Source organism: Nicotiana tabacum, chromosome 4 (assembly GCF_000715075.1).
Source record: "Nicotiana tabacum cultivar K326 chromosome 4, ASM71507v2, whole genome shotgun sequence".
Classification (NCBI taxonomy): domain Eukaryota; kingdom Viridiplantae; phylum Streptophyta; class Magnoliopsida; order Solanales; family Solanaceae; genus Nicotiana; species Nicotiana tabacum.
Window position 1 is genome coordinate 66933057 of NC_134083.1, and position 27857 is coordinate 66960913.

The 27857-nt window shown below is 37.3% G+C and overlaps 3 protein-coding genes and 1 pseudogene across 3 annotated transcripts; 2 read left to right on the forward strand and 2 right to left on the reverse strand.

Moving 5' to 3' along the window:
* The first annotated feature begins 1159 nt into the window (after positions 1-1159).
* Positions 1160-5731, forward strand: LOC107783543 (putative CoA ligase CCL9). The gene is made up of 4 exons (XM_016604521.2): positions 1160-1578; positions 1763-2810; positions 3807-3910; positions 5235-5731. Exons 1-4 carry the CDS (start codon positions 1378-1380, stop codon positions 5451-5453), a joined length of 1572 nt encoding a protein of 523 aa, XP_016460007.1. The 5' UTR covers positions 1160-1377; the 3' UTR covers positions 5454-5731.
* A 119-nt stretch (positions 5732-5850) lies between these two features.
* Positions 5851-9213, reverse strand: LOC142179957 (uncharacterized). Its single transcript, XM_075250862.1, has 3 exons — positions 8578-9213; positions 6866-6977; positions 5851-5930 (listed from the first exon to the last, which is right to left on the reverse strand). The coding sequence occupies exons 1-3, from the start codon at positions 9211-9213 to the stop codon at positions 5851-5853; spliced, it is 828 nt and encodes a 275-aa protein (XP_075106963.1).
* Positions 8403-27201, reverse strand: LOC107783539 (tubulin beta-1 chain-like; annotated as a pseudogene).
* LOC142179958 (uncharacterized) lies at positions 15052-15687 on the forward strand. Its single transcript, XM_075250863.1, has one exon. It carries the CDS (start codon positions 15052-15054, stop codon positions 15685-15687), a length of 636 nt encoding a protein of 211 aa, XP_075106964.1.
* Positions 27202-27857: the final 656 nt, after the last annotated feature.

Consider the following 27857-nt stretch of genomic DNA (forward strand, 5'->3'; position numbering starts at 1 on the left):
TGTATTGTAGCAATATTAGTAGAACTTTTTTTGCCATAAAATTTATATTTATACCAAAAACTCTTATTCTTTTACCACGACTAATAAACTTTGTAGCAATCTTTTTGAAAAAGTTGACCCCTCTAAGAGTTAGTAAGTGAAGGAGTAGAGGATTTTTAGTTTATTTAAAAATTAATTAATCTATATATAAACTAATTTCTTTCTAGTGCTTCTGTCATTCCAAGTTTAAACTCGACTATGATATACTTATTGAAACTTAATTAGTAGGAATACGATAGAATTTTTTAGCTCCCATTTGGCTATAAGTTATTTTCTTTTTAAAAAAAAAAATTGAAAACATTATTTGGTTATAAAAACTGATTAGTTTTTGGGCAGTTTTTGTAGATGAATTTTTCAAGTTCAAAAAGTGATTTAGACTAGTTTTTCAAGTTTCTTACTCACAAAATTTCAAATTCTTTTAAAGTAAAGACATATTCAAACACAATTTTAACTTTCAAAAATAATTTTTTATCTTATCTTCAATTTTAGTTTTCAAGTTTCAACAAAATCTATCGCTAAGTTAGTATCTAAAGATATCGTTGGCAGAAGAAAATCAAGAAAACCCGCTTTAGAGTGAAGAATTGAATATTGTGAATAATTTCAAGTTTTGAGTTACATAACACTTTCCGAAATTCACTAGAACTGAATAATTTTAATGGCAAAAAGACAACTACTACCGTTTGAACTGCACAATGTTATCGAGTTAGATCTCCTCTATCATCTCATTCCAATTTTATCCGATGACTTCGAAGGGACATATCTCCTCTATTTTTCCTCAATTATAATACTCATTTTTTTAAAATAAAAAGATTTCCTTATCAATTTGTTCTCTTCCCACACTAAATTCCAGACTACATTTTTATTTTTATTTTATTTTTGCTAATAATTCCAGACTACATAGGAAGCAAAGGTATATTGATGGGAGCAAAAATCACACACATTTTAGAGGATAAATTCCAAGAAGAAAGTGACGAAAGGAAGCGCGTAAAAAATGCCACGTAATCTAAGATGAGAGGATTGAGGAGTGTGCCGGTCCTCCCCCAAAAAGGGCAAACTAACTGCCACGTGGCATGCCACCTCCCTGAGTCTCACCTACACCTAAAAATAAGGTTTTTCTGGTAATCGGAATTGGATTCTTCGTTCTAACTTCTATACTTCACATCACTTCCTTCACCGCCTCCACTCTATATATACCTTAACCACCCATTCCATTCCTCAAATCATTTCAACCTTCTCCGCTATTCTTTAATTTGATTATTATTATAAATTGTTTTCCTCATTCTGTGACCAGATTTCTAAGATATAGTACTATATTATTGATTCTGTTAAATATTCGCTATGGCGAGTTTGACACTCACTGGATTGTTGAAACATGTCGCCGAAAAATTCCCTTCTCATCGTGCGATTTCCATTTCTGGAAAGTTTGATATTACTCATGCACGGCTTCAAGAACTCGTCGAACGTACTGCTTCTCAACTTGTATCTGCCGGCGTTAAGCACGGCGATGTCGTTGCCCTCACATTCCCCAACACTGTCGAGGTCTAATTTCTATTTCCTTTGTTTTCCTTTTTACGTTCAGCAAAATTTACAGAATCTGAAAAGAACAACAGAAGAAAGACTTAAGAAGCGTTAAGGATGTAAATTCTTTTGTGATATAATCAGGATTTAATTTTTCAAACCAGACGATTAAAAACTAATTGTCTTTTAAATTTTGTTTTTACAGTTCGTGATCATGTTTCTAGCTGTAATTCGAGTACGAGCCACGGCGGCGCCACTGAATTCAGCGTACATGGCCGAAGAATTCGAGTTCTATTTATCCGATTCAGAGTCAAAACTCTTATTAACTGGAAATGAAGGAAATGAAGCGGCTCAAACCGCAGCTTCCAAGCTGAAAATCCGTCATATTACTGCTACTCTGCCTCAAGCCGACTCTGATATCACTTTTTCCCCTGCTCCTTCCGGGTCGGACCTTGAATCGGTGTCCAAAATCGTTAACGACCCATCGGATGTTGGACTTTTCCTTCATACGTCAGGCACCACGAGCCGACCAAAAGGTGTTCCTCTGACTCAGATAAATTTAGCATCTTCAGTGAATAATATCAAATCGGTGTATAAATTGAGTGACTCGGATTCAACGGTGATCGTGTTACCGTTATTTCACGTTCACGGGTTAATTGCCGGGTTACTGAGTTCACTCGGAGCCGGAGCATCTGTGACACTTCCTTCCGCTGGGAGATTTTCTGCTTCAACTTTCTGGCCAGACATGAAAAAATACAACGCCACGTGGTACACGGCTGTACCTACAATTCACCAGATTCTTTTGGATCGCCACCTCAGCAAACCCGAACCCGATTACCCGAAGCTCCGGTTCATTCGGAGTTGCAGTGCAGCACTGGCTCCATCAGTGATGGCCCGGTTAGAGGAAGCATTCGGGGCTCCTGTTTTGGAGGCGTATGCGATGACAGAGGCGACCCATTTGATGGCTTCGAACCCGTTACCTGAAGATGGCCCGCATATTCCCGGGTCTGTTGGGAAACCCGTGGGTCAAGAGATGGCTATATTGGATGAGAATGGTGTGGTACAAGGTGCTAATGCTAAGGGAGAGGTCTGCATTAGAGGTCCAAATGTTACAAAAGGGTATAAGAATAATCCTGAGGCTAATAAATCAGCTTTCCAGTTTGGTTGGTTTCACACTGGTGATGTGGGGTATTTGGACTCTGATGGATATTTGCATTTGGTTGGCAGAATTAAGGAGTTGATCAACCGTGGAGGTAACTTGGTTCTACACTTTCGCAATCTTTTATATTTTATGTTAACCTATTTTATTTAAGCGAACATATTTGATTTAACATAAAGTTCAAGATAGAAATTTGTGTGAGTATAAAATTATTAGAAGTTAAGATAATATGATTTATATCATTAGATTTCAACAGATTAAAAAAATTTAATATCACGTCAAGTGGAACAGTGAAAGTACTAATAATCATGGAACTTTTCCTTGTTCCTCATTGGAAGAATGACAAATCACATGAAAAGTAGCTTTACGGAGAAATTTGGCTCAACAATTTTATTTATGCTCATTGTTGCTAGTTAAGGGTGGAACACGCTTTTGTAGGATGATGTAATATGGACCTGAAGTATGACATGTTAGTATCTTTACTCTAATGCCAAGTTTGGTGGTCCCAGTATGAGAAAATTAGATCAAACTTGGCTTGCACCGCCCTAAATATTTTGTTGTTAAGATGTAACTTTTAGTTGGTAGAACTTTTCATCCGTTGCTATTGCTGTAAGTTTGGCCACTTTTAGGTGCATGATATTGACTTCTTCTCTTCTTTTTTCAAAGCAAATCCTTGGTTATTCCCTCGTCCATGGTCTTGTAATTAATTTAGCAAGTAGACTTTAAGGCCTTGTAGATGTGACAACTCAAAATTCAAATTTATAAAATGGTAAAAAGCATAAGTCGTGTTAATCTAACTATTTCCTAATCTTCTGAGTGATTTTGTTTCTAGCGTATGACTTAATTTCCAATTTAATGAGGTCCAATAGGAGGCGGATTTTAATATAGTTGAAGACACCCAAAATCTTTTTATTCTGAGATTGCTTGTCATGTCATAATTGATAGTCGAGTTTATGAAAATTGTAGCATCTGTTGAATATTATGAGCGTTGAAGTAACTTTGCTAATTGGATAAATGTATTAAAATATTTGGAGCAACGAATGAACTATTACTCGTCAATGATAGTTTTTTTCCCTGCTTATAATCTTAGGGGAGAAAATATCACCTATTGAAGTGGACGCAGTGCTGGTTTCTCATCCGGAAGTTGCTCAGGCAGTTGCTTTCGGAGTTCCTGACGACAAGTATGGTGAAGAGGTAAGAGATAAACTCCAATATTGTCAAATTGGTAGGCTTCCATTAATGAAAAATGGAGATCTCCATTTGTTTGTTTGTTTCAATAGCAATGGTTGCACGTGGGGGTGATATGTACATGTTACATGTATATATTTCATTAGTTAGACGTCTATTTCTCTGTTTAATTTGCATGTATCTCATTCCACGTGAGCCCCTCTTTTTATTTTGGTGCCGTTCTGTAGAGAGCTTGCTATTAAATTGCATTTTGGTAACCACATAAGCTAGCTATATCAGTAACGACCCTTGTGACACATAAGCTAGCTCTGTCCCTTCCAAATGCTTTGTATGGTCTCTAAAGCCTTAGTAGCAATGGCGCATGTAGAATATAGACATTGTTGATTCTGAGTTAAGAAGGTGGGTCTCCAAATATACATCTTACCAGTAGCGAAATTAGAAATTCATACAAGGAGATTCGAAAAAAATCTAAGATGTCATAGTTGGAATTTGAACCTATGACTTAAAGCATATTTGAACCCCCTTTACTACTCCCTCTGTCTCATATTTTGTGTCGTGTTTCTTTTTTACACGCCCCTTAAGAAATACTCCCCCAGGTCCATAATAAGTAATTTTTTGACTGTTTTCACACAGATTAAGAAATTCACTTTTTAACATTAATTAGCAATGAAATTGACCATATTAACTTTTACTATCTCTTCACATAAATAATCCAACACTATTTACTCCAAGGACAATAAAAAAAAAAATAATTAATTCATTCTTGAAATATGAAAAAATCACATATTTTGGACCACAAAAAAAAGGGCCAAAAAATCATTTATTGTGGACAAGAGAGAGTATTAATTAGGAAAGGGATTGGACTATTCTACCCTTATTTATGTCTTAAGATATAATCTCTCGTCATTGAATATTTATTCTATTTATGTGTTATCTCCATCGTCAAGAACAATTATTACTAAGGGTAAAAAAGAAAAAAAATAATCAATTTTGTCTTGAACTTCTAAAATAACAAATAATTTGAGACATTAGTTTTAGTAACCACGACTATTAATATGAGACGGAGGGAGTACTATACTTGAATTTTTGTTCATACCAAGGGAATTCAACAGCTCACGTGTAACAAAAAAAAATCAATTTTACTCCATTTGCACATATATATCAACCCCAAAGTACGGGGATGAACCCAGGAACCCATGGTTACATCCGCTGTTATAACGCGATATTTATGGTGGTGCCGGCCCTGCATTAAGAATCAACGTTTCATAGAGTTCACTTATCGATATTCTCATTGTATGCTGACTAAATCAAATATTTTCTTGTTTGACAGATAAACTGTGCAGTTATTCCAAGAGAAGGGTCAAACATTGATGAGGCAGAGGTGCTGAGATTTTGTAAGAAGAATCTCGCGGCCTTTAAAGTACCAAAGAAGGTTTTCATGACCGACTCTCTACCAAAGACTGCAACAGGAAAAATTCAACGACGACTTGTTGCAGAGCACTTCCTCGCACAGATTTCAACTGCTAAAGTCCCCAAGTTCGGAGCTTAGAAAAATTGTTGCGTAATGATATTCCTTCTCCTATAGTAACAATAAAAGTATGATATTCACTATTAGTTACGTAAATACTTGGTCAAGAAACGAGAATCAATGCCTCTGAGGTTTTCATTAATGGCGCAAGGTTATCATCCTTGAGTCTTAACAGGGGATATATTGGCTAGATTTTTTGGATTTTATATTAGATTCTTAGTCTATTATTATGTAAAATAAGTAGGTGATTATCAAGTATTGCAATGTTCTTTTATTTATATCAATACCTTTGACAATGAGTATGCAACGCGTAGGTTTGAGCTCTCAGTTTTCGCCCATTTCTCTCTTTTCGTCGCTCTGGATTTTGGGGCAGGGCGTGGTTCACAGGTTCATGTTTCTGATTTTGCATTAGTACATGTCATATACTCAGCAAACCTGTCATCAATTTCTTAAGAATCATTTGCTTATTAACAGCAGGAATTACTGGGGGATATCTTACTGCAAATCCGTTATATTAGTGGAATTGATAAGAAACGAATCATATCTACCAAGTGAATAACCCACAATCGATGGGTGAGAATTGGTGTTTATGATTCCTTGTCTTTTGGCCTTGTCTTTTGGCTTACTTTCCGTCAAATATTTGGTTCTCTCGTTCCGAGTTAGTATGGTTCAGTTGGCAAAGAGACAACAACAACATACCCAGTATTATCCCACACCGTGGGGTTTGGAGAGGGTAGTGTATACGCAGACTTTACCCCTACCTTGTGAGGATAGAGATGTTGTTTCCAATAGACCCTCGGCTCAGGAAAGCATAAGCACCAAGCACCACATTAATGAAAATATAGACAAAAAGGGACAGTACCAAAAAGTCATATATAAGCAGAACAAAAACAACAAGATAGTAAGGTGATCATCAATGAAAGAAAACAACGGTTAGTCATAAAAACCTACTACCAACAGAAAGCGAGACTGCATGCCAATACTACTGTTATGAACACTCTAGACTACCTACTCTACTACCATAATACTCGACCTCCATACCTTTCTATCAAGGGTCACGTCCTCGGTCAGCTGAAGTTGCACCATATCTTGTTTAATCACCTCTCCCCACCTCTTCTTTCTCCTACATCTACCTCTCAGTAGGCCCTCCAATGTCAACCTCTCACACCTCCTCACCGGGGCATCTGTGCTCCTCCTCCTCACATGACCAAACCACCTAAGTCGCGCTTCCCGCATCTTGTCCTCAACAAGGGCCACACCCACCTTGTCGCGAGTAACCTCATTTCTGATCCTATCTCATCTGGTGTGCCCGCACATCTATCTCAACATCCTCATCTCTGCTACCTTCATCTTCTAGACATGAGCGATCTTGACTAGCCAACACTCAGCCCAATATAACATCGTTGGTCTGACCACCACTCTGTAAAATTTACCTTTATGTTTCGGTGACACCTTCTTATCACACAAAACACTGGAAGCAAGTCTCCATTTCATCCATCCTGCCCTAATATGATGCGTGACATATTCATCAATCTCCCCACCTCCCTGAATAATAGACCCAAGGTACTTAAAACTTCCTCTCCTAGGGATGACCTGCGAGTCCAACCTCACCTCCCCTTCCCCTCCTTGAGTCTCGCCATTGAACTTACACTCCAAATATTCTGTCTTAATCCTGCTCAATTTGAAACCTTTAGACTCCAGGGTCTACCTTCATACCTCTAATTGCGCGTTCACGCCATCTCGCGTCTCGTCAATCAATACAATATCATCTGCAAATAGCATGCACCATGGCACCTCCCCTTGGATGTGGCGCGTCAGTACATCCATCGCCAGAGCAAACAAAAAAGGGCTGAGTGTCGACCCCTGATACAACCCCATCATAACCGGAAAATGATCTGAGTCCCACCCACCGTCCTCACTCGGGTCTTTGTTCCATCATACATGTCATTAATCAACCTAACGTAGGTAACAGGTACACCTCTAGCCTCCAAACATCACCACAAAACCTCCCTCAGAACTTTATCGCACGCCTTTTCTAAGTCGATGAACACCATATGCAAGTCATTCTTTCTCTCTCTATAATACTCCATCAATCTCCTAACAAGTTGGATGGCTTCTGTAGTCGAACGCCCCGACATAAACCCAAACTGGTTCTCGAAAATAGACACATTCCTCCTCACCCTTAGCTCTATCACTCTCTCCCAGACTTTCATAGTATGGCTAAGCAGCTTGATACCCGGATAGTTATTACAATTTTGAATATCACCATTATTCTTGTATACAAGAACCATCATGCTCCACCTCCACTCTTCGGGCATCTTCTTCGTTCTAAAAATGACATAAAATAACCTAGTGAGCCACTCCAAGCTTGCCTTGCCCGCACTGTTCCAAAACTCCACCAAGATTTCATCCGACCCGGTCGCTTTACCCCTGCTCATCTTACACATAGCCCCCCCAACTTCATCAACTCTAATCCGCCTACAATACCCAAAGTCACGACTCCCGAAGAGTTCCAAATCACCCAGTACAATCACTACTAGAAATTCGACAAAAACCGACCAAGGTAGACCGAAACCGACCAAAGTTGGTCGGTTTTTCAAAATATTTTAATTTTTAATTTTTTTTTACGAAACCGACCAACTTTGGTCGGTTTTCTTTGGCGCAAAAATGCGGAAAACTATTTTTGAGTCCCGCAAAATTTATTTTGCAAGAAACCGACCAAAATAAATAAAAATTAATATTAAAAAACCGACCAACTTTGGTCGGTTATTTTCGTGCGAAAATACAATTAAAGAGTATAAATCAAATAAAAGATAATCTTAAAACAAAATGCACCAATGGTCTAGTGGTAGAATAGTATCCTGCCACAGTACAGACCCCGGTTCGATTCCTAGATGGTAAATCTTTTGATTACATAATTAAAATACCGACCAACTTTGGTCTGAAAAAATCGACCAACTTTGGTCGGGGTTTTTTTTTGCAATTTTTTTTTTTTTGAATTTAATTGACTGACCAAAGTTGGTCGGTAATTTCCGACCAACTTTGGTCGGTATTCCTTTCCGACCCCTAAAATACCGTCCACACGTAAATGGTCGCATTTTGGTCGGTTATTGGCCATTACTGACCAACTTTGATCGGTTTTTACAAGATTTCTAGTAGTGAATGCTCTTGTCCCCTCCTCATTCAAGAGACTATGGAAGTAAGTCTGCCATCTCTGACGGATAAGCCCTTCATCTAACAAAACTCTACCTTTTTCGTCCTTGATGCAATTCATTTGGTCCAAGTCGCGCGCCTTCCTTTCTCGCGCCTTGGCTAACCTGAACAACCTCGTATCTCCACCTCGACCCTCGAGTTCCTCATACAAATGACTAAAAGCTGCAGTCTTGGCTGCCGTAGTTGCTAGCTTCGTCTCTTTCTTAGCCAACTTATAATGGTCCCTATTCGCCCTCTTCTCCTCGTCGTCTACACTTTCCACTAGCTTCAGATACACTGCTTTCTTGATTTCCACTTTTCTTTGGACATCTCCATTCCACCACCAGTCTCTCTTGGGACCACCAGAGTAACCCTTTGAGACGCCTAATACCTTTCTCGCGGCTTCCCTAATGCACTGCGTAGTCGTGATCCATATAACTCTTGCGTCCCCACTACTCCTCCAAGCCCCCATAGTCAACAGCTTGACCCCCAACTCCTGCGCGTTAGCTTCCGTCAAGGCTCCCCACTTGATCATATGTTGGTTATACATCCCTCTCTTCCTCCTCTTCCTCGTGATCTCAAGATCCATTACCAGGAGCCTAGGAAGGGTCGAGAGGTTCTCACTCGGGATGACCTTGCAATCCATGCAAAGACCTCTATCGGACTTCCTGTAGAGTAAATAATCAATCTGAGTCTCGGCCACCGAACTCCGGAAGGTGACCATGTGCTCCCTCTTCTTCGGGAAACTCGAGTTTGCTATCACCAAATTAAATGCTCTAGCAAAGTCCAGCAGAGACGTTCCTCCTCCGTTTCTATCTCCAAAACCAAAACCACCATGCACATCATCATACCCCCAGACGTCGCTCCAATATGCCCGTTGAAATCTCCTCCTATGAAAATCTTCTCGGTATGCGGGATACCACGCACCATCTCATCCAAATCCTCCCAGAAACGCCTCTTGACTTGCTCATCCAAGCCTGCTTGGGGTGCGTACGCACTGATTATGTTCAAAGTAAAACCTCCAACAACTAGCTTAATAGTCATCAGCCTGTCATTCACCCTCTTAACCTCCTCCACTAGTTCACGAAGGTCCTTATCAACCAAGATACCTACCCCGTTCCTGCCCCCCACCCTCCAAGCATACCATAGTTTGAACATGTCTACATCTCGCGCCTTATCTCCTACCCACCTAGTCTCGTGTACACAAGCTATATTTGGAGACCAACTATAGCTTAATAGTCTCATGTAATGTTTCAACAAATAAACATTACATGGAAATGTCAAAAAGACCAACTACTTCATGAGATTTGTGAGGGTGGTCTAATACTTGTTCAGTTGGTAAAGAGAATTTATGGAAAAACAAACAAAATCCATTCAGACTAGGACTATTCAAAACCGAACCGAAATCGTTAAACGAACTGAACCGATAGCTTATTGGCTTATTGGTATCGGATTAGCGGGGTAATGGATAGTGAACAGATTGAAATTTCATAATTAATGGCTTAATGGTTTGGGGGCGGATTACTCAATTTTCTTATCGGGTAAATTATTAACCCGCTAATAATTTTTATATTTATACTTTTACCCCTATGTATATAAAGTACTATTGAAACCCTAAATGGCTAAATCCCTAATTTTTATTTTCTAATCATTTGCATTCTAACAGTAACAAACGGTCACTTAGGGTAAATGCTCTCCAATTCCACCTCCGAGAAAGGTCTCAGACCCCACCGGCACCGCCGGAACCCTCAAACAGGCAATATGTTGCTTTTTCCCCACTGATTCACCCAAATGCCCCTGCTCCGCAAATGTTCCGTCACCAAATCGGAGGCCCCATGATTACTGAAAACACACATCTTGGTGATAATCCACTAAAGTATACATCTATTATTGGAGGTGTCGTCAGTATTTCGAAAAAGAAGGTCCATTTCAAGCACATGCCATATGAGATTGTATCAAGAAAGGCGGTGGTCAGTTTCACAAAAGAAGAACATGGGATTTTGGCAAAGACTTGTCGTCTAACTATTGTGGGAAAATTCTCTAGAACCAGACCATCCATTGAAAGAATTTGTTCTGAGTTTATTAGAACGATTCCGCTAAAAGGTGCGGTCAAAATAGGTGCGTACAATCTAAAGAATGTTTTCATCGATTTTGATTTAGAAAAGGATCACAAATGTGTCTATGCTAGGGACTTCATCCAAATTGGTGGTATGCAAATGAAGCTACAAAAATGAAAAACTGATTTCAGGTCAGAGATTGAAACTACTATCGCACCAGTTTGGATTAACCTTCCTAATTTACGGTGGCATTTCTTTGAATGGGTAGCTCTTTGTCGAATTGTCGAACCAATTGGTATCCCCATTATTTGTGACAAGGCGACTCTATCGAAAACGAGGCCTACCACTGCTAAAGTCAAAGTCAAAATTGATATAACAAAGACTCTTCTCAAGGAAGTGTTGATTGATATCCTCAATGAAGCAGGTCAAAAGGAGACTATAGTTTAGAAGGTGGAATATGAAACCATTCCAGAATTCTGTAACCATTGCAAGATGCAGGGACACAGTGATCTCAAGTGTGGTATATTGCATCCTGCATTAAGACAATCTACTGAAAAAAATAGAGAAAAGGCTAATATAAACTCTGCTACTAATAATACTTCTATTGATTCTATAAGTGGAGGAAATATTGGTAAGTTGATAGTAGGTAGTAAGGCAGAATGGAATTAACAAGGAGCAAGATGCCTCGACTATGGAGGTGGAGATCACAGATAAAGAAGGATGGACCACTGTAGGCAAAAACAATGGGAGAAAGAAGGGCAGAAATAGCAACAACTATCTTCTTCCTTCAAAGCAGTTAGTAGAAATTCAAAATCCTCCAAAAAAAAATACATAAAGGGTCATCTGAAAATAATGTTACTATTCCATAATCCCAAGGGAAAGAACAAATTTTGACTACTGATATAAGCGAGCAACCCTAGGCACCTAAGGAAGAAGTAATGAGCCCGAATGATCAAATGAAATGCACTTCTACTAGGAAGGTCAGAAGGCATAGGAAGTCCTCCTTTGAGAAAGTGGTTCCTCCTTATAAGAAAAAGAAGTAGTCTCGAAGTGGAAAGTGCACGAGTATAATCAATCCCAACGTTGAAGAAACATGGAATGTTGAAACATACTAGATTGTCAAGACAAGAGTGAATGGTTCAAAAAATTTGCCTATACAAGCTTCCTCCGTGATTGTGAGGCCTCCAGAAGATCCGGATGGGAACCAAGGTGTAGCTAATAACACGTAAGGTTACAATTCAATTATTCTCACTAGTGATTCCCTCTAGAATTAGAGTTGAGGAGCAATATAAGTTTAATGATGTAAATATGGAGAATGTCCCTATTAAGTCTGGATCACAGCTTGATGACAATGAAGTGACTCCCACTTTGAATCTGAATCGAAAGAAGATGTGGAAGAGACTCAGTTCCAAAAGGTGCAAGCTTCCTTATCTGAAAATGAAGTCGATGTCATAGTCAAAATTTCCATGGAAGTAGATCCTGGAGCTGACTTGAATTTAACTCAAGAGCATAACAGAATTGTTAAGGTCAACAATCTATCTCCTGGGGGTCTAGAAAGAGGGAAGACTGGTTGGTCCGACTCTCAAAAGACTATCTCTACCAAAACTCAAAACATAGTTCCTTGCACAAAAGTTTCCAATGATTGACACTCTTTCATGGAATATAAAGAGTATTAGAACTCAAAGTACATTTGAGGGACTCAAAACTCTCAAAGACCAATATAAAATCCCCCTTATTTGCCTGCAAGAACCTAAAGTGAGAGTGGGTTATATGAACTATTACATGACACAACTCAATATGAATGGATGATACTCAAATGTTAACAATAAATTTTGGGTCTTCTGGTCTAGTGATTTTGTTGTTGATATTGTCAAAGACACTGATCAACTAGTGACTTGAAAAATATCTCATATTTGTACAAATACTCAATTCCATTGTTCCTTTGTTTATGCAAAATGTAGGACAAATTTGAGGAAGGATCTTTGGACTGACCTTCTCAATCCATCGAACACTCTTACATGTCTTTGGGCTATGATGGGTGATTTTAATGTTATCACAACTCCTGGGGGAAAAATAGCAGGCAATTCTTATAGGATCGACAAGAGTTTTGACTTCCTAGAGTGCCTAAGGGAATGTGGTATGCAGGATGCACGGTATCTTGGCAATGTGATTACATTGTGTAATAAGTAATAACAGTGGAGCTCCTGATACTATATGGAATAGACTAGATGTAATGGTGTATAGCTCATAATGGTATGAACTGTATGGTAGGACTATTGTTACCCACCTTGCTAATGTATGTTCTGATCATGTGCCACTTCTTATCCAATTCAGCTCTATTGAAGAGGTTAATGTAAGGTACTTTAAATTTCTTAATTTCTGGACGGATCATGAGGATTTCTCTTATGTCGTCAAAAGTATATGGAAAGAGGATATCCAAGGTAATCCTCTCTAGTCCTTACACCAGAAGCTTAAAAAGGCTGCCTCCAAACTCAGTTCCTGGTCAAAAGAAGTTTATGGAGAAATTCATGAAGAACCTATAAGACTCGAAAGAGAAATTTCTAACCTTGAAATAGTTCTAATGAATGATAGCAGCAAGAGCAATAGGACCAAGCTGTACAAATCAAAGGCTAAATATATTAGATATCTCAAAATTCAGGATTCTATGTTGAGACAGAAAGCTAGAGTTAAATGGCTCTCTGAAGGTGATTCTAATACTTCTTACTATCACAGTGTGATCAAGGATAAAAGAAGGGAAATGGGCATCAACAAGATTCAGAATGAACATTTCCAATGGGTGGAAGGAACTAAAGAAGTCTATGAAGCTGCATCGAGATATTTCCAGGGAAATTTTAGTCAGAAACCTGAGTATAATGACTACTCTGAATTGAATATTATTGACCCAGTTGTTTCAGAGGATATTGATAAAAAATTGATTGCTTTTCCTATTGAGGAAGAGCTGAAAACATGTGTTTTCTCTATGGACTCAGATAGTTCTCCTGGCCCTAATGGATTCACAGCCAAATTCTTCCAATCTTGTTGGTCTATTGTTGCCCCTGATATTATCCAGTCTTTTAAATCTATTTTTTGTGGTCATAATATTCCTAAGTGGTTTACTCATACTTGCATAGTTATGCTTCCTAAAGTCCCTTCTCCCCAACATTTTCATGATATTAGACCTATTAGTCTTTGTAATGTGATAAGTAAGATATTTGCTAAACTCCTTAACTCTAGACTAAGTTTCATTTTACTTGACTTGATAAGTTGTAATCAAAGTAGTTTTGTAAAGGGCAAATCTATCAGTGAAAATATCTTACTCACCCAGGAAATCATTCAAGACATAGGGAAGCCAAATGAGGAAGGAAATATTGCTTTAAAATTAGATATGGCCAAGGCATATGATAGGATGGCATGACCATATCTTTGTATCCTTATGAGAAAACTTGGATTCTATGAAATTTGGATTGACATAATCTTCAAACACATTTCCAGTAATTGGTATTCCCTTATTGTCAATGGTACTAGACAAGCATTCTTCAAGTCTGAAAGAGGGTTAAGACAAGGAGACCTTATCTCCCCTTCTCTTTTTGTTATTTGTGCCGACTTTCTTTCAAAAAAATTAAATCATATAACTACCCTTGAGGAGTTCAAAAGCTTTCACATGAACATAAATGGTCCTTTAATAAATCATCTTGCATTTAATGATGATGTCATTCTTTTTTCTAGTGGTTGCAGGAACTCTTTGATGATGTTGATTGAGCCATTATCAGTGTATGAAAAGGTCTCAGGACAACTAGTCAACAAGTCTAAGTCTTGCTTTATTCTAGCCCCTAATGCACATGTGGAGGAAATTTCAAGGGTGAAAAATACTACTGAGATGGAAAACAAAAGTCTTCCTATCAAATACTTGGGTTTCCCTTTGTATGTTGGAAGGAAGAAGATTTCTATTTTCTCTAAGATTATCTCCAGGATCCTGAAAATGATCTCAGGGTAGCATTCCAAGTTTCTGTCCTCTGGGGGTAGAGCGGCGTTAATTAGGCATGTCTTATTAGCATTGCCTACACATCTACTAGTTGTTATTCATCCTCTAAATGGAGTTCTCAACCAAATAGAGAGGATGCTTACCAAGTTTATTGGGGGAGGGTCGGCTGAGAAGAAAAGACATCACTGGGATTCCTGGGATAACCTGTGTTTTCCATATGAGGAAGGGGGTGCCAATTTCAGGAAACTTAATGACATCTGCAAAGTAGTGGTGGAACTTTAGAACTGGTCAATCATTATGGAAGAGGTTCCTAATGGTGAAATATTGTCAGAGAGCTCATCCACTTATAAAACAGTAATACTCTGGGCAGTCCCAGTCATGGAATGCAATGCGCAAAATTAAAAGGCTTGTGGATAAGCAAATTCTATGGAAAATTGGCTGTGGAAAGGTTGCTTTCTGGTATGATAATTGGTCCGAGTTAGGTCCATTATACAACTTTCTTCCAGAAGGTTACAAACCTAAGAATATTACTCTCTCTATTATGATGCTTAACAATCACATAAATTGGAGAGGATTAGATCTTTTGCTTTCGCAACATGTGGTGGTTAAAGTGAATACTTTTGAGATATCACTAAGATCCACAATTCCTGATAGTCCAGTTTGGACAGAGGATAATAGTGGTTCTTTTTCAGTTGCTTCAGCTTGCCAATTATTTAGAAAGAATAGGCATAAGTCATGGATTAATATGATGAATTGGCAGAAATGTGTCCCATTCAAGATGAATTTTATTGTATGGAGAGCTCTGAGAGATAAGATTCCCACGGAAGCTAAAGTAGATAAGATGGACATCCCTACTTCATCCAGTTGTTGCTGTTGTAGATTTCCAAGTTTAGAAACTATTGACCATCTTTTCTTCAGTGGCCTCTTTGCTCAGGAGCTATGGAGAATCTTGTGTGGTCCCATTGGGCATTGCATATTCAAACATCTCTTTCAGGCAACTTATGATCAACTGGTGGGGATGTAAATTCACAAATCTTGTCCATGCATTCATTGTTAAATTCCTGCCTATTATCACATCTTGGGAGATTTGGAGAGCTAGATGTAGTGCCAAGTATAACTCTATCAGGACTAATGTGAGAAGAACAATTTATCTGATTGTTTTCTCCATGTCCTAACTTGTCAATCTTCAATTCCAGCAAATTCAGTTGGTTCCCAGCTAGGAGGAGATCAGTCAGCTTTTGAGAAGTACTATCCATTTTGAGAAATCTATTATTGTTAAATGGATTAAACCGAAGTTTTCATATGTTAAATTAAACTCTAATGGTAGTTGCAAAGAGGGAAAGTGTTGAGTTGGAGGTGTGATAAGGGATTAAAAGGGTTGCCTTGTCTATGCCTACTCTTTAGTGCTTGGTTCAAGAACAAGCAACTGGGCAGAAGCAGTTGCTCTTCACTACGGCATTAAAGGGTGTCTATTTAATGGTTGTCATATTATTAGTGCTGAAAGCGACTCTAAATTATTAGTGGATTGTGTTAATGGTCGTAATACAAGTCCCTGGAATATTGCAAAGGAGGTAGAAGAACTTAAAAAGTTCATGGAGCAATCCAGATTCTCTCTTAATCACTGTTATAGAGAGAGAAATCAAGTTGCAGACAAGCTTGCATCCATCAGTCACTTTATCCCTCATTCCCACTGTTTCGAGTGTTGTCTGACCTTCCTCCTTAAGTCAAGGGCCTCATGAACATGGATAGATGGGACTTGCCGGTATTTCGAAGGACTAGACTAAAGAGAACATGCATTACCTTTGATCCTCCTTGACCATGCAGTCTTGTACAATAGGGATAGACTCTCTAGTAGTACTTTTTTGGTATAGGCTGGATCTCCTTCTTCCAGGCACATAGCTTGTGTAATGTTTCTCATATGCATTTACTTAATCTCAATTGTAAAAGTTGGCATCTGCTATCTTAAAAGGGTGATATAGAGAGTTAGCTAGTTTATCTATACTCCCTCATCTCAATGTATCTTTTTTTGGAGAGGAATAAAATGCACAGTTTATTTAAAAAACAAATTCTCAATTGTCTACAGCCACCACAGACAGAGAAGTCGTCAGTCTCATCTCTCTCTCAATGATTAATACGTGTATGTATGTATGAGTAGTCTTGATGGTATTAAAAATTTGGTTAATACGTGTATGACAGTATGAGTAGTCTTGAAGACTCTTCAATTAAAAAATACCGTTTTGTTAGATCTTAGATGGTAGTATTAAAATTTTGGTATTGATTTGAAACTGTTTGGTATTGATTGAATAATTATTCAAAAAAATCTATTTGGTTTAGCCGATAAGTCATCTGATAACCGCCCAATAATTGTTAATCTGATACCAATTCGCTCGTTGTCTTATTGGATGGCTAGCGGATTACTATATTTATAATCCGATAATTATTAAGTCAAACCGTTAAGCGTAATTATCCGCTTGATCCGCCCGATAAGCACCCCTAATTCAGATGATTAACATGAGCAACAACGTAAAGCACGACCTCTCAACTCATACTAGTGAAATTTCGCAATAAATTTGATCGAATATAATTCTGACATATACATACAAAAAACAATATTTTTTTATACTGTGTAATAACCTGCAAACCACACAGAGGATGTAAACCGCACTTGGCAAGCCCTGTGCGACAGGCTTAACCCAGAAGGCATTGAGAGGGAAATCAATCTCAGGTCATCCGTATGGATAACCACCCTCCAAACCAACTGGGCAACCCCGAAGAGTTTATATTGTATTTTAACATGTGGTAATATATTATTTGTCTTTTCTAAGTTGCCAATTCTTTTTACCGTTGGCAGAAATTTGTATCTTTTGGTTAGAGAGCAATAACTATCCAATTAGAACAGTCATACAAAGCCATATTATCCATACCCTAAACAAGAAATCAGGAACTGTTGATGCACACTAATGAAATCACACAAGTAATATATCTCATCAAGTGTACAACAACAACAACCCAGTATAATCCCACTAGTGGGGTCTGAGGAGGGTAGTGTGTACGCAGACCTTACCGCTACCATGAGGTAGAGAGGCAGTTTCCAATAGACCCTCGACATCCTTCCCTCCAAGAACTCCCCACCTTGCTCTTGGGGTGACTCGAACTCACAACTTCTTGGTTGAAAGTGGAGGTTGTTTACCATCAGAGCAACCCCTCTTGTCTATATCTCATCAAGTGTAACTATAGAAAATTAACAACTTACCTACGGAAAGCAATACATAGTCCTAGTTGGGCCAACGTTCAACGCAAATTAGGCAGGACTCGTCAATTATCTTAATCACAACAAAACATAATGCAGTCTCCAGACACACCAACTATAATGACAAGGCATAGAGGAACTATGCCACTACGATGTCCAAAGGCGTCTCAATAAAACTTGTTACCTAAAGCTAAATTTTCATAAAGGGCCTTAATTTTTTTTGTCTATAGTATAGTTATCTTGTAAAATATAGTATAAATATTACATTGGTACAAATATATTATGGTCATATTAATATTATATTTTGGTACAAATATATTACATTGGTACCTTCTTCCTCCTCGTCTTTATAGTCATATTAATACTACATTTTTATAAGAATTTTGATTTTTTTTTCTATAAATTTCAATATTGTCTAAGCGAAAATAAGATAGTAAATCCATAATTAAAAATATTTTTTGGGGCCCAAAATTTAGGGGGCTTAATGCAAAGGCTTTACTAGCCTGACGATGTCACATGCAAAACGGGAAAAAAAATCCAAACCCTAAAGAAGATTTTAAAAATGAACAGTACCCACTATTGCATAACAACACTCAAAAATTCTCCACAAGTTGAACTAGTTAAGCTTCTTGATCTTCTTCCTCCCCGTCTTCATAGTCATACGCATCCTCTTCAGTTGTCGCATCTTGATATTGTTGGTACTCACTGTACCTTCTCCGGTGTATAGTTATATTGTTTCCTTTTCTTTCTTTCTTTCTTTCTTTCTTTCTTTCTTTCTTTTTGTCTATAATATAGTTATCTTATAAAATATAATATTAATAATCACATGGGTAAGAAAACTCAAGTTAATAAGATGTTAGCCACATATTTACAATTTGTTACCTTGGATCTTATTGTAAAAAAATATATTTATCAATATGACGATTAGAGTATCTTAATTCAAAATTCTAAAATATTTTTATTGTTCAAGAATATTTCTATTGTTCAAAAATAGATAGTCTTTCTTTTCATTTTTATAAGGATATTGCATTTTTTTTCTTTTTTCTATAAACTTCAATATTGTCTAAGCGAAAAAAAGATAGTAAATCCATAATTAAAAATATTTTGGGGGGCCCAAAATTTAGGGGACCTAAAGCAAAGGTTTTACTAGCCTCCCCTTGAGCCACTCCTGACGATGTCACATGCAAAACAGGAAAAAATCCAAACCCTAAACAAGATTTTAAAAATGAACAGTACCTGGCACCCAAAATTTCTCCACAAGCTGAACTAGATAAGCGTCTTGACCTTCCTCCTCGACTCGTCTTCATAGTCATACTCATCCTCTTCAGCTGTCGCATCTTGATATTGTTGGTACTCAGAAACTAAATCATTCATGTTGCTTTCAACCTCTGTAAACTCCATCTCATCCATAGCTTCTCTGGTGTACCAATGCAGGAAAGCTTTTCTTCGAAACATTGCTGTAATTTGCTCATTGAAGCTACGGAACATCTCTTGAATTGAGGTGGAATTGCCAATGAAAGTTGAGGCCATCTTCAGTCCAGTTGGAGGGATGTCACAGACAGTAGAGTTCACATTGTTAGGAATCCACTCAACAAAGTAAGAAGAGTTCTTGTTCTGTACATTAATCATTTGCTCATCAACTTCCTTGGTGCTCATTTTCCCCCGGAACATTGATGAAGCAGTCAGATAACAACCGTAACGAGGATCAGCGGCACACATCATGTTCTTTGAATCCAACATCTGCTGAGTGAGCTCGGGAACAGTCAGGTTTCTGTATTATAGTGACCCGCGAGAAGTGAGCGGAGCAAATCCAACCATGAAAAAAAAAAGCAATCGGGGGAATAGGATGAGGTTAACAGCAAGCTTGCGGAGATCAGAATTGAGCTGACCAGGGAATCGGAGGTAGCAAGTTACACCACTCGTGGTGGCAGAAATCAAATGATTAAGGTCTCCAACTGAGGCAAACATTATGAGTCAGTACATTAATCTGCAAATATCCACATAATACAATCATGTAAAAATAGCAGATTCAACAGAATCTCAAGTCCAGGATAGAAAGAAACTCTGATTATGAGCCACGAAGACAAAAGAAAAGAAATAAAATGCAGTGTTCACATTAATATAAGTGTAGGCACATAATATTTATTGGATTTAAATTCAATAAATAATTTGGATGATATTTTAAATATACTAGTCCAAATAAATATTATGGGCTGATATAATTAAATTAATTATATAAATCCAATATATATGGATTAAATAAGTAAATCTTAATCCATTGGGCTAGCCCGTTTAATTGGACTAAAGTGATGAGCCCACTTCATTAAGCCCAAGATATCATCTTCCTAGAGGCCCAGTTTGGTGTCACGTGTCAAATGACTTGGCACGCCAAGTCAAACGAAAGAGTCAATAGGATCATGCCACGTGTCAAAATGACAAGGCATGCAAAGTCACATTAAAAGGCTAATAAAATCGCGCCACGCCTGCAAGTGACATGACCTTGTCACGATTTGATTGGTCGAAAAGAATTTGTTATTATCATAACTCTTCTCTCCTACAACTATAAATAGGGTGTTCATAACTCAGAAAAGACACCATAAGTTATAACAAGAAGCAACAAAGAACTCGTAGATCAAACGCTGCAAATTCCTCCACAAGTTTCAAGCTTCAAGCAATCAAGTTCAAGTTCAAACAATCAACCTCAAACTCAAGAACGAAGAACAAATCAAGACTCAAGGAATACAAGTTCAAATCAAAGTTCGTGCTAGTTGAATTCAAGATCATCGTTCGTGACAACAAATATAGGTTCAAGATCAAGCTCAAAAGCTCTTGAATTTATATTGAAAAAGTAAAATCAGAGGATTTATACAAATTGTAGCACTCAAATATTTGAAATAAAATACTACGATTGTTGCAATATTTTTCGGTCTTGATTTTATTTTCTCGACTCAATTTATTGCCTACAAATTCTGGCACGCCCAGTGGGACAATCTCTACCTCTCATCTCAACTTTTCAATCATCAAAGTTCAAGAACATTAAAATGGCTTCAAAGAAAATCAACTCCAGCTCAACTTCCACCAAGGCTGCTAATTCCAAGTTCTATGCTGATGTAGAAAGCATCCTCGATGTTACCTTTGGAAGCTTTGGACTGGTTACGAGGAGCAAAGCAAGCTCGTTAGGACAACAAGCACCCCAAGTGTCGCCCGCATTAACTCCTATTTTCGGATCTTCATCTTCAAAAGGAGAAAGATCTTCCACAAACGTACCTGAAGGAGGAAGCGATGTTGCTGAAAAGATCAAGAAAACTCTTGCTCTGCTTGACCTCTCCGGATCCAAGAATTCGGTTGTGAAGGAAGACGATGATGCTTCAAGTGATGGATCCTCCCCACTTACACAGCGTAGCGTGAGCCATTCGAGAATCAATCTGTGTGACAATCCATGCTACTCCCCATCATCTACAACAATCATGCAAGCCATGGTGACAAACACTTCATCTATGGAAGAGCAGTTGGCGAACTTGACGGAAGCAATCGCTGGCTTGACCAAGTGCATACAAAATCAAGATGCTAGAATTGACAAGCTAATAGACAGGGTGGGAATCTTGATGGAAGAAGAATCCACCCATGCAACTGGCAAGCTCCTAGAAGTTCCAGAGATTGATTCTCCCTCGATACGAGTAGCATCCGCTAAGGCTATCCCTGTCTCATCTGAAGGGATGATTCCCATCGATCAACTGAAGGAGTTCATTGAAGGAACTATTAAGAATAAATATGAAATTGCTGCCAAGTCATCCCTTACATACGCAAAGCTGTACACTGCAAGGATCGATATGTTAAAGATGCATGTTGGCTATCAACCTCCAAAGTTTCAACAGTTTGATGGTAAAGGCAATCCAAAGCAACATGTGGCGCACTGCGTTAAGACATGTAACAACGCTGGGACTTATGGAGATTACCTTGTCAAACAATTTGTCCGCTCGCTAAAAGGAAATGCTTTTGATTGGTATATAGACCTCGAGGCGGGGTCTATTGATAGCTGGGATCAACTGGAGCAAGAGTTCCTCAATCGCTTTTATAGCACAAAGGCGCACTGTGAGCATGGTGGAACTCACAAATACTCGTCAACGAAAGGGTGAACGAGTTATCAACTTTATCAATCATTGGAGGAACGCAAGCATCAACTGTAAAGACAGGCTTAGTGAACTTCTGGCATAGAGATGTGCATCCAAGGCATGCATTGGGGATTGCGTTAAATCTTGCAAGGTATCAAACCTAGCACATTCGGTCTTGATTTTATTTTCTCGACGCAATTTATTGTCTACAATAAGTATATGCAATGAGATATTAATTTGGTTATGTTGTGCAATCTTCCACAAAGTCGCTGAGCAGCTAAATTAGTTGAGCAGTTAAATTGACATAGTTTCTTTCACAAACTTCTTTTTTGGTACATAACCTTTCCAATTCATAAGTGCCAAATTACATACCAACAAATCCAGATAAACAACATTCTGTAAGCCCAGATAATTCACCAATAAACTCTATTGTTGGTTTATCCATACGTTGATCAAGCTATAAACCCAAATATCAGACCCCAACCAATTCATTTTCCCCAAATGTCCAATCATCTGAACTAAGCTAACATGCCCATTATAGTCTCTTCCACCCCCAGATTTTTCCCCTAAATCACATTATATAATTAAGGAGATTTCAGAAAAATGAAGCAACGTTATGATCACAAGCATGCATTGGCTGATAACATATCCATCGCCCTTCCTCGGTTCATCCCCATAGCAAGCTTCCTATTGGCTTCTCACCCCGGATTGAGACTCACTCTTCTCGTCCAGAAGAATAGTTGTCTTCCTACTTAACTAGTCATTGGTCTTTGGCACCAAAGAAAGTCGAGAAGGTTGGGACGCAAGGTGGTTGTCGCTCAAGCAACTGTGGAAGCAGACTCCGTGAAAAAGTCATGTGCATCAAAGAAATGGAAGGGCTGATAACCACTCCACATCTAACATACTGATGAATTAGAAGCTCAAGAACAAATAGGATATACCAGACATAAACAAGCAAGAAACAAGTCAATCATGCCCTCATTCCATGCTGTCATGTAAATCATTTAATACTAAAGGTAGTGCATGAAATAAAACAACCAAAACAACACAACTGTAAAACTGCATCAGAGAAACTATTTCTGATCAAAGAAGACAACTTACAGCTCGGGGTAGTAAGTTTGAGAGTTCGGAAGCAAATGTCATAAAGAGCTTCATTGTCCAAGACCATACACTCATTTGCATTCTCAACAAGCTGGTGAACAGAGAGTAGCATTATAGGGCTCAACAACAGTGTCTGAAACTTTCGGGGAAGGGAACACAGAGAAAGTAAGCATCATTCTGTCCGGGTACTCTTCCCCTATCTTAGATATAAGTAGAGTTCCCATTCCTGATCCAGTTCCACCTCCCAAAGAGTGACAAACCTGAAAACCTGAAATTGAAAACAGAGTCCACATTCATAGGCTTTACAAAGCAGAAAATTTACTTGGACGCTATTCCATTTACTGCATATACTGCAGATAATCAGTAAATTATAACAACCTCAAACTTCACTTCTCTTCGAGGCCTAACAAGCATTTTTTTCAAGCAGGGAGTGGATATATCAGTTTCTACACTTCTATATTTAAAAGGATTTAAATTATATACAAAGATAGTGTAAAAATTTGTTTATACACAATTAGTGCATATAACTTAAACTCAATTTAAAATTGCACTATTTTTACAAGATCAAAATTATTTCCTGCCAAGTTGAATATACATGCAATTTCCACATACACACACACAAAAATCTACTGAAATATATGTTAGCATACTAAACTCAAAAAGGAAATTGAAGCATATAACACGAAAAGCAACAGCCAAATTACCTAGTGAGGGCTCTAAGGTTTTGGACAGTGAGGCCATTGCCTAAGGCCCCCAAATTTTGAAGGCCCCAAATTTATTTTAAATTCTTATTATTATTGTTACTATTATATATTATATAATTTATATAAATAATTAGAATAAAGAAAAGTGTTACAGTATATTTTTTGTTAGTTGATTGAGGTTATTTTATACAATAAATTTATAAATTATGATAATTTTTTCCCCTCATTAATTAGTATATTTGACAAGAGTGGGTTGCTCCAGTGGTGAACACCCTCCACCTCCAACCAAGAGGTTGTGAGTTCGAGTCACCTCAAGATCAAGGTGGAGAGTTCTTGGAGGGAGAGAGCCGAGGGTCTATCGGAAACAACCTCTCTACTCCAGGGTAGGGGTAAGGTCTGCGTACAAACTACCCTCCCCATACCCTACTAGTGGGATTATACTGGGTTGTTATTGTTGTTGTTGTTGTTGCTTCACTTTTCAATTTTAATTTTATCTTTTATATATAGGAATTAAGTTATATATATCGACAACATAATAAATTTCTTTTATAATGTTCTCTGAAACAACATGAACACAAAAGCATTCATGCACCAACTTTCTTTTAGTGTAATTTGACATATTATATTACGTTATTTATAATTTATTTTAGATATTCACCAATAAGTGTTACTTAATAGAATGAACTACAATCACCATTTAAATTGATCAAACGGAGTAAATATTTTTTACACCGTCAATACTCAAAACTTAAGTTATTACGTTATGTACGTTTATTTTATTTTTTTCTTGTTTGTGATGATAGCGGAATCAAAATTTTCACTTTGAGTTCTGGACCTCAATATTCGATAATCCACCGCTTTATTTTTTGTGCTATTTTTCCTAAATTATTTTTTGAAATTCGCTTTTTTGTCTTAAATGATTTATTTGTTATTTAAAAAGCAAATTTTGTTGTTAGTGTAAATATTTTATAAAATAAATTTAAGGGCCTCCGAATATGGTTTCGCCTTAGGCCCCGAGATCTGTTGAGCCGCCCCTGCTCACAACATTGAGAACCGAGTCAATAAGAAACGCTCCCTCAGTGTAGTGTTCTCGGGCCGGAAAATCTGACCATAAGACCCGGATCTGACACTAGAGTGGATGATGATGATCAACCATCGTACCTCTGCTGCCAATAACTCCGATATTCGATCCATCGGTATCGCTGGAGATAACTTCCCTAATTTCCATTCAGAACAAAAAATTTAAGGTTTTATCGAAAAACTAGGGTTTTTCTGCCACAATCAGACTCAAATCCCTCAATTTTCACAATAGATATGTGAAAAATCCGTCAATTTAGTTGATTATGGCTCTGATACCATGATAATTATCATTAGAACCAGTGAAGAGAACAAACAGTGATAAAGGAGTACAATCCAGTGAGAGAAAGAAGACGGGAAAAGAGAAGAATGGTTTTCAATATATTCAATTTGTCAATTACAGACCTATCTACTGTTATTTATAGTTGTGGCTAACTAATTACAATCAATCTCCTAACTACTCAATATCTGATAAGTTAATAACTAATATTTATTATAATTGTTGCCAGCTATCAAGTAGTAGTAGTAGTAGTAGTAATAATGATAGTGGTAGTCACGTGTCCTTCAATATATTGCATACTATAACATTTAAGGCCTCCAGCCATCTGTCAAAAGTGTTGCCTAGGATGTCAAAAAGTGTAGCATTTGATCAAAGGCAACACTTTACGACTTTAGGCTACACTTTTAGGGGGAGGCCTAAAGAACCGTAACTTTTGACCTATGGCCACGCTTGTTACGTGTCGCCTTAGAAGCCACGCTTCAACAGTGTGGCCGATGCGGTAAAAAAAAACCACACTTTATATTTCCTCTTATAGCCATGCTTTTACGACGTAAAGCTACAAATTTGAAGTGTGGTTTTTGGTTCCTTATAGACCACGCTTTTAAAGTGTGGCTTCTAAAGCCGCAGTTATCAAGCATAGCGCCAAATTGCGAGTCCCTATGGCCACATTTTCTAAGCATGGCAATTTTGTGTACGCTATGAAATAATTTGTAAAATATTTATATTTGCCATAATTGTGTGGTTAAGAAATTATACTTCCCTACAATAAATTTTGTATTCACATTTGTTTCAAGCATATACATTATGATCTCAAACATTAAATTAGATAATAAGTAACAAAATAAAAATAAGTCAAATGCATATACTTAAAATAAATTTCAACAAACAAATATAATTTGTGTGCCCATACTAATAAAGCATTGCTTCAAGTTCACTAGCAACACACGCTACAAAACCGAATTTATTAAAATATATAGTATGAATAATAATAAACATCACAATTATTCAAACAGTCTCCACAATTCACTTCTATAGGTCAAATTGATTTGTTGCCACCATTTTCAATTGCATCACTCACATTTTCCTACACATTCAAAATAACCACCAAATTCAGAAGCAATTTAAAAATATTTTGAAATCACAAAATCAACCTAAATAACGCCCTACTTGTCAAACTTTTAAGTATAATTTGATCGAATGCAAATCTCAGTAAACTTATACATCGCAGAGACGATTAGAGCTTTGACACCCAAAATCAAACAAAAAGGATAACTTATTTTTCAACTCAAGAATACGAATCAAGGATAAAACTGAAAACTTTGATAGCCAGAAATTAAACAAAAAATTACTTATTTAAGCCCAATAATCTGAAATTGAAAAATTTTTAAAATTTTGAGTACAAAATAAAGACTAAACAAAAATAACCAGTAATTATATAATATAAAATTTATTTATATCCGCACCATCAATAAGAAGCTAGACAAACTGAAGCTTTAACTATAAGAACAAAGACTATACAAAGATACCAAAAATCAAATTAAAAAGATTACTTTTTTTCAGCCCAAGAATTTGAAATTAGTAAAAAACTAAGAACTTTGATACCCAGAAATTAAACAAAACAAAATTACTTCTTTTCAGCCCAAGAATCTGAAATTAGGAAAAAGTTAAAACTTTAAGTATAAAACAAAGACTGTACCAAGATACTCATATATTATACATAATAAAAGATTATTTTTTCATCATAAATTTAAAAAAAAACGAAAAACTTTTAAGTAAAAGAAATACTAACCAATAGAGAAAGGGATGGAGATTTGCTAGGGGTGAGATTAATCTGGAAGAAGCAGCAATGAATAGCAAGCTGCGACGAAAAAAGCAACAATGAAGTTAGGGTGCAGCAACGGAGGAGAAAAAAGAATTAGGAAAGTTTTTCGCATGCAGTAGTATTCTAGGGGCTGATGTTTTCTTTGCCTTTTGAGTATTGGGGAAAATATTTTCATTACGTGAAATATTTGGGGGGCAATTTTGAGAAAATGTTTTATTACATTTTTTAATGTTATGCTTATAAAGAGTTACATTTAGTATGCCAATATAACAATTCTTCAAAAATGTTGCATTATAACTAATAAGCATTGCTAGATAATTTGTAAGTTGGCAACACTTAAGAAGTGTTGTCTTTATATTTTTAGAACAAACTTCATATGTATGGCCTTAAAAAAACATGGCCAAAGACTCTAATCAGAGACCACGCTTATAAAGATATCTATAGATACCTTTGGCAATACTTTTCGAGGGTTGTCTATAATTAGTGTGGTTATAGGCAAAAAAATGTTGGTCAATTGACCTCTGCTAAATTTAGTCTTTTTTCCATTCTTCATGTGCACTTAGAAATGTCTCATAATATGAAACAATTAAGATCGTTTATTTTCTCAATATCTAAATATATAACAACAATAACAATCCAGCGTATTCTCACAAGTGTGGTCTGGGGAAGGTAGAATATACGTAACCTTACCCCTACCTTGGAATGGCAAAGAGACTATTTCCGATAGACCCTCGGCTAAAGAAGGTGAAAGAAGCCCTGATAGCAAGTAATAGCAAGACAATATAATTAGAAAATTAAATCAAAGATAGCAACAAAGAATATGAAAGAAGTACCGATAACAAGTAATA

Excerpts from the sequence above, each read along its gene's own strand:
- LOC142179957 (XM_075250862.1), bottom strand. The coding sequence starts at position 9,213 with ATGGATCTTGAGATCACGAGGAAGAGGAGGAAGAGAGGGATGTATAAC. Across the intron at positions 6,978-8,577 it reads CATTCACTACTAGAAATCTT|GGAGGTGGGGAGATTGATGA; the intron begins GTAAAAACCGAT and ends TCTATTATTCAG. Across the intron at positions 5,931-6,865 it reads GGTGTCACCGAAACATAAAG|TAAGATATCCCCCAGTAATT; the intron begins GTAAATTTTACA and ends ACGGATTTGCAG.
- LOC142179958 (XM_075250863.1), top strand. The coding sequence starts at position 15,052 with ATGCGCAAAATTAAAAGGCTTGTGGATAAGCAAATTCTATGGAAAATT.
- LOC107783543 (XM_016604521.2), top strand. The coding sequence starts at position 1,378 with ATGGCGAGTTTGACACTCACTGGATTGTTGAAACATGTCGCCGAAAAA. Across the intron at positions 1,579-1,762 it reads CATTCCCCAACACTGTCGAG|TTCGTGATCATGTTTCTAGC; the intron begins GTCTAATTTCTA and ends TTGTTTTTACAG. Across the intron at positions 2,811-3,806 it reads GGAGTTGATCAACCGTGGAG|GGGAGAAAATATCACCTATT; the intron begins GTAACTTGGTTC and ends TTATAATCTTAG.